The 9,531-nt window shown below is 32.1% G+C and overlaps 1 protein-coding gene across 5 annotated transcripts; it reads right to left on the bottom strand.

Moving 5' to 3' along the window:
- Positions 1-1,560: 1,560 nt before the first annotated feature.
- Positions 1,561-7,273, bottom strand: LOC120077853 (zinc finger protein CONSTANS-LIKE 9). Of its 5 annotated transcripts, none has more exons than XR_005481844.1 (7): positions 7,002-7,270; positions 6,487-6,645; positions 5,517-6,164; positions 4,142-4,369; positions 3,065-3,372; positions 2,073-2,695; positions 1,561-1,792 (listed from the first exon to the last, which is right to left on the bottom strand). XR_005481844.1 is itself a non-coding variant. In XM_039031930.1 (7 exons), exons 4-7 carry the CDS (start codon positions 6,072-6,074, stop codon positions 2,566-2,568), a joined length of 1,224 nt encoding a protein of 407 aa, XP_038887858.1. In that variant the 5' UTR covers positions 6,075-6,164; positions 6,326-6,400; positions 6,483-6,645; positions 7,002-7,273; the 3' UTR covers positions 2,554-2,565. The 5 variants fall into 5 exon arrangements, 4 of the variants coding, with proteins under 4 accessions (XP_038887859.1, XP_038887858.1, XP_038887857.1 ...); XM_039031930.1 differs by lacking the exon at positions 1,561-1,792 and adding an exon at positions 6,326-6,400 and having other exon boundaries at positions 2,554-2,695; positions 6,483-6,645; positions 7,002-7,273; XM_039031931.1 differs by lacking the exon at positions 1,561-1,792 and having other exon boundaries at positions 1,880-2,695.
- Positions 7,274-9,531: the final 2,258 nt, after the last annotated feature.

Here is a 9,531-nt window from a genome sequence, read left to right on the forward strand (position 1 = left end):
CCCCAAAAAAAAAAAAAAAAAAAAAAAACTGTTGAATGTTATATTCATATCAACAAAGTGGCCGAAAATCGTTCTTCTAAACATATCCAATCGTGCAGGACTGAACTTTCTCTTGATAACAATGTTGGCATGCTTGATACGGGACATATTGGTGTACTGAGTAGGATACCACTTTCGCCTCATGAATCTTATATTGAAGTTGTGTCATGTCAACTCTGTAATAATTTTTAAGAAACGTATACATATTTTAAGTCATACCGTTTGAGTTATCGTTTGCAGTAGTAATACATATTTACTGCTTCTATTGGGGATCAAGGTCACAACTTCATTCATGTGTTTACTAATCATACACATATCGCAATCGCAAACAGTAACCCCAACCACAACGGAAAAGGAAACGGAAACAGTAACTTATAACGTAACGAAAATGGAACGAATAATGAACTGCAAAGGTTTGACCAAATCAATACAACAAACGATAACTTCATAACACTCCAGTAGAACAAAGATAACATGCAATGCAACTGTTTCAATGCAACTACAGTGTCCATGGTAAAATAGATTTTGAGTTTCTTAAACTCCATGTACACGGTCATGGAAATCGGAGAAAAAAAATTGCGACTTTTATAAACCCTAGTTGAAAAGTTATGAACATAAAAATTGAACATGTTCAAGGTGTGCAATGAACCACTAATGGAGCATAATAACCAGATACGATGTACTTACTGATGATCGAACACCCAATTGGTAAACCCTAAAGTTTTAATTGGACGATGTAGCAAGAAGTAGAAGAAGACAATCAAGTTCCATATACGTTTTCAAAATGTTTGCGAAAATGGGGGTTCCATCAATTGTTTGAAAATTTGAAAAAAAATATTAGATTACCTTTGTATAATGATAGTTAAACGTGATCAATTACAATCAAATAATCATTACAATTGAGTCCCATTTCCATCGATCCATGAATATAAACCAATTCGAATTACACCAAAATTCATTGCCCTTCCATAAACATGGCCTTAATTCCTAAATTTTAAGTTTATGTCTAAAGAGGTCGGAAATTTAGAAATTCTCTGTACTTTTAATTTTATTTAAAACATTTAAAATGTGTACTAGTCATTGAGCTTTCAATTGCAGGTAATTGTGCCTTGTAGGTTTCTTTTATATTCAAAATTTTAAAAAAATATCTAATATATTAGATATAAAATTGAGTTTTTCTTGTTTAATAAAACTACAAAACTACAAAAATTCAACTATCTAAAAGATCCAACATTGACTAAGTCATGAACTTACTTGACACAAAATTAAAACTTCATAAACGTATTAAGTACAAAATTGAAACTTGATAAACGTGTTGAGCACAAAATGGAAAGTTTAAAGCCTTATTAAACATCTTTTAAATTTATAAACCAAGTAGATAGAACTAAAAAGTGATTTGTAGCGAGTTTCGTGTTCTTCTTTCAATAGAGAATCTTAATTCTTGACCATGTTGAGTCTAAATCATTCATCAAAATGAAAAGATGATTAAAAAAGAATCTAAACAAAGTGGTCCTCTTTTAACCCTATTAAAAGAATATAACATTCTCATCTTTTCAGAATATGTTGAAGTCAACCACCACAAGGAGTGAGGTTTAGGCTATGTTATACTCTCAATCCCATCTTTATTTCAATTTGACCCCAAAAAAATAGAAAATAAGAAGAAAAAACATAGTGAATTCCATATTGAAACATGTGTATAGATGCTTGATTTGGTTATATGCCTTTTGGACTTTCCAATGCGACTGCTGACATCCTGCACAAAGAACTTACGAGCTCTTGACAGAATATAAACTATTAATATCTCTGTGAAAGTAATTGGAGGGTAAAAAAGGAGAGAAAATGGACTACAAAATTGGTTAAATACTAATACCAATCTTTGCAACATATACATTCATTGTGTGCCATTAAGGAAATTTTAACTTACAACAGTTCAGTTTTGTCCCAAATATAATTGTTCTGGCTGCATGTTTCTACCTCAGCAAATAAACAGATTATCAAATTTACAAGTCAGTTGAAAAGGGAATCAAGATTACCTGGAAACTGTGAATTTGGTGCAGCCATGTTTGTCAAGTAGCCAAAAGCAAGGAGGAAGAGGTGACCTCCATATTGTGAACACAGCCATTGCCAGCCAATGATCAGATCAGTATTTTTTTTTTTTTTTTTCAAACTTTTAAGTACATAGCAAACGAGCTGAAGCTGCATTGATTAACCAAGAAAACTATACCCATCACTTAGAGCCCCGAAATGTACATTGTCTTGGATGCCAATATTTTTGTTAGTTTTAGGTGGTATGGATACAGATTTTTTGGCCCCACGAGTTGTATCGATAGAGCTATTAGACCCGGCTTTTGTACATCTACCTGATGAAACTCAGGTTTGTTTGTATACGTCTATACTTCCCGTCCAACACTGAGATATCAATATTTATCCATCGATTGGAGTACAATGTTGGACCCTTAAGCCACATATCCTTTTTTTTTTTCTCTTTTTTTTTCCTTTTTCATGTTCATTCCAAAAGTTGAACTTTCAGTAGCTTCTGGTTTGATTCAATGGATCATAGTCATAAGCTTCTCCAGCTTTGACAAAGCGCCCCTTGACACGTCTTCGAGTATCAGCCCTAACTTTGCGAGAGGCATACCTCACCTTCTTTTCAAACCTATGAGAGGATCAAACAATAAATGATAATATAATGCAAAAGCTTTATGAAATAATTATGTAAGAAGCTAAAAGGGATTATAGCTACTTGGGAGTATGCACCTTATTTACAGCTATTTAAGAAAGACAATAAACAACCATACTTATTTTCAGCATCTTTTAACCATTAGCCTGGAAGATTTTTACAGTATTCACAACAGTTCATCGCTCTTTCTGGAAATTTATGTTGTGTAACTGGTGATAATTCAGAATTTCAATTCCAACTTGAAAGTGCTAACATTATAAGCAAAAAAGTTAAGAACATGCAGAATGGGTAGAGAAAAAAACTGCATATGCATGCACATGTCTAAAGTTCATCTTAAATTCTCACTTTCGAGCTTTCTTCTTTTCCTTATAGCGCATTACAGCATCACTGCGATTAGATGACTGGAAGGAACTCTCAGTGCTCATGGAACACCATGGAGGCTCTCCCATTAGAAGCATTGATGAAGCTCCACAGTCTGGATGATCTCCTGCACTACTCTCTCCAGTCATGCCAGAAAACGATAAACTGGAGTGCTCTTGCTTATTGTTATAACAAAGGACCGGTTCAGTCTTTGTGCTCATTACGGAATCTGCCGATGCTGCATTACTGCTTGGAGGCTGCATCGTATTGTTAACAAAACCGCCTGACACCCCCTGAATTATAAGCATTCATGTTGAGCAAATGATATGAATAGGTTGCAATTAAACGTATTCAATTGCATCTCAAGCTTCCGTTTGTGCAAGTGAAGCATCAAATTCAGGAACCTACCCTTCAAATTACTTCAAGGGTTTTAATTTTGAGGCTATGTAATGTCATGTAATTTGTCTTTGCATAAAAGACTTGGAAATAGGTAGTAAAAGAGTTTTTGAGCTTTCTTTTAGCCTAGAGCTAAGTTTCTTTACAATTCTATGAAGTTTAGGTTGCATGTTTAGAATCTTTTAAGCTTGACTTGATCAATCTTGCTTGTGGAGTGATTCAAAGATAAGGGTTGATGGAGCCATGAGCTTTGTCCAATCCCTCACTTGTTTGATCATCCAAGTAATATGTATTCTAGCCTATCTTAGGGGTTGAGATCAAATAGGTTTTGGGGCTGTTGGGTTGAGTTCTTTGAGTCTTGTTGTTCAACACAGTTCTTGGATCCAATGCTGAAGGCGTACTTATCAATAAGCATGTTTTAATTCTGAATTCAGAGCTCAAAATTGTTAAGTATACTCAAGTGTAATTACTGGTATCTTAATGCTTGTTATAGCTTAGACTTAAATCAAGTGGTGTGTAATTTATCAAATCCTTACAAATTTATCCTTGAGAAACAACTACCAATGTGTACATCCTCGTGAAATTAGGTAGCAAATGACATGAAACAATGAGAGACTAACTTCCATAAACAATCAAAAAGCTATTGCTGCAAGGGGACTGAGATACCTCTGCAGGAGCTGCGCCAGGGCAACCAGATTTAGCAGCAGATAAGTTTTTCATCCTGAACAAACTATCAATACCACCATTCTCCAGCAGTTCTTCAGAATAACTGAGAGATACACCAAATAGTTCTTCATAATTTTCAATATTCAAACTATCTTCATCCATATTCAAAGTCTCGTAGAGGTCATCTTCAATGTCAAGTTCAGGACCTTTTGTTCCAGGATAGTGCAACTGCATATTAATAGTGTGAAATTTGCAAAGATTCTTATGAAAAAACTATTGAATTCTAAGACATAAAGGTCATCACGAAAAGTCATCATCGGGTAATTTTAGCAAGCAAAGTAAACTAGAGTCACACTGCTGCCTGTAGAGCCATTTAAAAGTATTTATGCAAATATAAAACAACTTTGCATCATTTGAAAAATATAGGAGGGCAGAATTATTTTCAAGTTATAAAAATGAGAGTTGACCATAATGAATATTAAGAATTTAGAGAACAACAAATAACAAGTGAAGTTTTAGAGTTCACTGCAGAGTCGAAAGATAATGATAATCAATATGTATCCAAATATTTATTCAGCAAGGTCCATGACTCCTTGAATAAAAAACAAAAAACAATGGCTTTTGAAAAGAAGTGCTCCAGTATATAACTTTGCGTTGTGCACAGTGGTAACCATAATTTCTCCAATATGAGATCAGAAGAAAGAAAACAGTTGGAAAAAATGACAGATCCCGATATCAACTTCAAAGTGAAAGGTAACAACTATCCACTAATGGAGATTAAAGTGAGGATCCTTGATCATAATTTTAAATACACAACAAAAGTACATCTTTGAAAAATAATTATGGTTTTCAATAAAATAGTTGGTGGAAATTTTTAACTTCTCCAGTTGTTCCAGAAATTGTTTGACTTGTCAAATGAAAAATCCATAGCGTCAAAAATGGCTTATACATACCATTCTTACAAACGACTAAGTGATACCACGACCTTTCAAAATGAAAATCATGACAGATAATGGCAATTAAGACACTAACCTAGGACTTCTCAACTGGAAAGTTTGCTTGTACATTCTGTTCTTACAATCTACTAACATTTTTAGAAAGAAAACCATAAGGTGTTAATATGGTAGAAGTAGATAGATGGCCATTAAGATTAAGATATGAAACTATGGGTCTATGAGCTTGTTGGCTTGTCATTCCAACTTAGTTTGGTAAAATTATGACTATGTACTTTGTCTACTAGTTAGGTCTAACATCAAGCATTTTGGGGAAACCACACCATATGAGAAGGATTTGGATTAAATGAAACAACATAACAGATGCAGAAACCCATCCGGTTTTAATTTACTTCTGGAGAATAATTTTTATTGTTACATACCTTGGGTGAAGTTGCATCCCTAGTAATTGGTTGGTCCATAATGTGAGGCATTGAAGATGACCCATACCAAATTGATTTATCTTCACTTGCGAATTCATGGCTTTCATCTACACCAGATCCGTTTTGACCAGCTTTATCATCAGGGCCCCAAGCATTTACTGCACTATTTTCGGCAATGCTCATCAATCCTAATTCTTGCTCACAAGCATCACTTCCAGAAGTGAGATCTAGAACAAATGACCAAATAGATGAGAGCTCTGCAGCCGTCGGGCAGCCTGAGTAGCAATTGATTGGTTGCCTCTTTCGAGATGAAATGGAGGCAGATGAGCTATGCCCCATATAGTCACAATTTTGACAAAGTGAAATATTCTCTTCAGGACATCTAACAAATGCTGCTTGTGAATGGCATCGATCACATAACAATGTTCTTGAGTGGCGCCTTGACAAGGCATTAGCAGAGTGAACATTTCGGTCACAAGATAAGCACAAAGCTGCAGCATCAGATCGGCAGTACACAATCGACCTTTGTTGCCCACAGAAATCACATATGTAACCCATACTGCAATCAGATCCTTGAAACGTTCCCTTAGAAATCCTTCTAGATTGCCAAAACTAGAATCAACTATATGAACAAGCTAAATGCAGCTTCTGCAATAGATCAAAATCACATAAAATAAAGGATCAAAATCACTGCTGAAATCCCTACAAATGCCAAAAAAAGGCAGTTCCAAAGTGGTTACTTATAGCAAGAGAATTCAGTTAGCTCGAAACAAAGATTAAGAACCCAACCGACAAATGAAAATATATACCATGCCCCCATGATTTCCCCCTCAACAAAATCCGCATAAGCTATTTGCTAAAATCCAGAATTATGTTAAAAGAAACTGCCCAAAAAAGGCAAATATTTCAGCTGCAAATTAAAAAAGAACACAATTGGAAAACTGAGGATATGTAGGAAACCTGAACCTGCCTTTAAATGGAATGTATGGCCACTAACCATGGCCCCAGCTTCAAGAAACTAACACAAATTCATACTCGGCACGAGAATAAAGAGGAAGAGAAGAGAACTTTCGTGAACAATCAATTCTGACCCATGAGGACCATGGCGACAATAAATAGACTTAGCATCCTGCAATGATTTCATACACTGAATAAATCAATCGTCTAACTCTTTTGCACAATCATAATTGCTAGTCAGAAAAAAGAGAAAAACCATAGCAAAAACACACAAATTCAGACAATCAAACCAACCCACTTGGGAATAAATATAACCAAAACATGAAGAAGAAGAGCTCAGCAATAACAAAGTTTGATGCAACAAACAAGAAACAAAATCAAAAGGGTAGTCAGCAAAAACGTTCCTAAAGTCAAAATCAGCCAATACTTTTACACAAACCAAAATTTTCCCAAGAAGATGAACCACACACCAACAGAAAAAGGGGAAGAACTGAGGAGAAGTACAAGAGGTTTAAAGAAAGAAATTACCAGAACATACAAACAGAGATCGGTAAAAGGGGTCTTCAAATTACAACAAAATTAATGATTACTGCAAGAGAAACACAAAAAAGCTGGAAACTTTTTAGAACTCTCACAATCTGATTCTGGGTTTTTTTTTCTTTCCCTTCTTTTAGATGGATAGAGGAAGAAGAGAAGGATATGGGATGGATGTGAGCATGTGTGAGAAGGAGAAAAATGACTTAGCCCAATTAAAAATAAAAAAAATAAAAAAGGTTTCTTTTTTTAGATGATAATGAAAAAAATAGAGCAGAAAGAAAAAGAGAGAAAATCTAAGAATAAATTTTAGAAAAAAAAAAAAAAAAAGGATTAGTGAAAATGGGTCATTGTCCTTTATCAAGGAAGTTAGGCCTTCACTCTGCATTAATGGTCCCTCCAATTGAATGCATCAAAACCTACTTGGCATGTGCTTTACCAATTGCAATTTTCCATTTTTTCCCTGTTTTGTATTTAATTCCCAAAAGCCAAAAAGGGTACTTTTATATTCTTAAAAGAATTTTCAATAATATTATAATATCTTTTTCTACTATAATGTATGTGTGTCACTAGAGATATTATAGTTTATGAAGAGACAAGTACTTGCTTGGTTGAGTGTATCTTTCAAAAAGAAATTTTTCTATTTTATTTTAGTATTTGTTTTTTTTCCCAAGAACGATTTAACCTAATTTATGTTTTGTAAACCAGTTCTAACAAATAATAATAATAATAATAATAATAACCCTATTTTAGTCCCTATATTTTGGGTTTTTGTTCATATTAGTCTCCAAATTTTGAAAGTGTTCATTTTGGTTCCTATACTTTTAACTTTAATTCATTTTGGTCCCTATACTTTCAAAATGTTCTCTTTGATCCTTGTACATTGAAAAGACGACCATCTTAGTCCATACATTTTCATTTTCATTTCATTTTTTAAAGATTAAAATGGTCACTTTTAAAAAATTTAAGAATCAAAATGAACTGAAGTTGAAAGTTCAATTATCAAGATGAACAATTAGAAAGTGTAGGGACCAAAATGAACCAAAATCCAAAGTATAGGAACCAAAGTATTATTTAAAACTAAAAAAATCCTCCATGTAATTTCCAAAAAAATATTTGAAAAATAATTTTAAAGGTGTCTTTGAGCTATAGGTGGATTTAACAATTAGACTAACCAAATAATCAAATTAAGATTAAATGTATAGTATTGAATGTTTTTAAGTTTTCAACTTTATCTTAAACGTGCCTAAAATTTATATAGTGATTGCCTTCATCTTGATTAACAAAATTGTAAAATGACGATTGAAATATTTTGTGACAATACCTTGTCATATTGCATATATACTCTTTTCTAATTGTCTAAAATATGTAGAATCTTTCATAAATATTTTATCGAGTAAATAATGAAAGATTTAAAGGTAATGAATTTATTTTTCAGTAGTCACGGACCTAAGATTTAATATTATATTCCATGAGTTTTTCTAAACAACCAAATATATTATAATTAGCGTAAAAAAAACATAGCTCAACTAGCATAAAATATATATTATCAACCTTGATATAAGAGGTTTGATCCCACCACCTCATCTATTATCAAAAAGAAAAAGAAATATATTAAAAGAAAGTGAATAAGGAATAGAGTAAAACTTTGATAAATACCAAACATACCAAAAATGGTTGTCTAATAGAAAATAAAATTTTCTAAAATTATATATATAAACTAAATAAAATTTCTTACCAATTTCAACATATCTACATAGAGGGATTCAATCAAGTTTGAGACATATGGGACAAAATTGGAAAAAGGGAACAAAATAATATATTTAGAAATTAAATTAGTTTTCATTATTAAGAAATTACCGTAATCTATTTGAAAAATCTCCTAAGTCCCTATTGGATAAATATTTCATTTTTCACTTTTTTTTGTTTTTTAAAAATAAAAGTTTTTTATATTTAGACCTTGTTTGGTAACCATTTGGTTTTTTATTTTTTGTTTTTAAAATTATGTTTATAGACAGTACTTCCACCACCAAATTTCTTCATTTATTATCTCTATTTTTTACCAATAGTTTAAAAAACAAGCTAAAATTTGAAAACTAAAAAAATAGTTTTTAAAAACTTACTTTTGTTTTTAGAATTGGATAAGAATTCAATAATTGTACTTAAGAAATATATTAATCATTGTAAGAAATAGAGATGAAATAAGTTGAACATATTCAAAAATCAAAAACAAAAAATAAAATGGTTACAAACAGGACTTTAGTTTTTGAAATTTATACTTGTTTTCTTCTAAAACTCCATATTATGCAAATCACATTTTCTAAAGAAGTATTTGAATTATTACTTAGATTTTAAAAACAAAAACTACTTATTGAAGATTACTTTATTTAGTTTTTAAATTTTGACTTGGTTCTTAAAACATCAATGAAAAGTGAATAACAAAAATAGTTATATATGTGAAAGTAATGTCAATAAACTTAACTTTCAAAAATCGAAAATAAAAATCTAAGATCTTATTTGGTAA

The sequence above is a fragment of the Benincasa hispida genome, chromosome 5, assembly GCF_009727055.1.
Source record: "Benincasa hispida cultivar B227 chromosome 5, ASM972705v1, whole genome shotgun sequence".
Taxonomy (NCBI): Eukaryota; Viridiplantae; Streptophyta; class Magnoliopsida; order Cucurbitales; family Cucurbitaceae; genus Benincasa; species Benincasa hispida.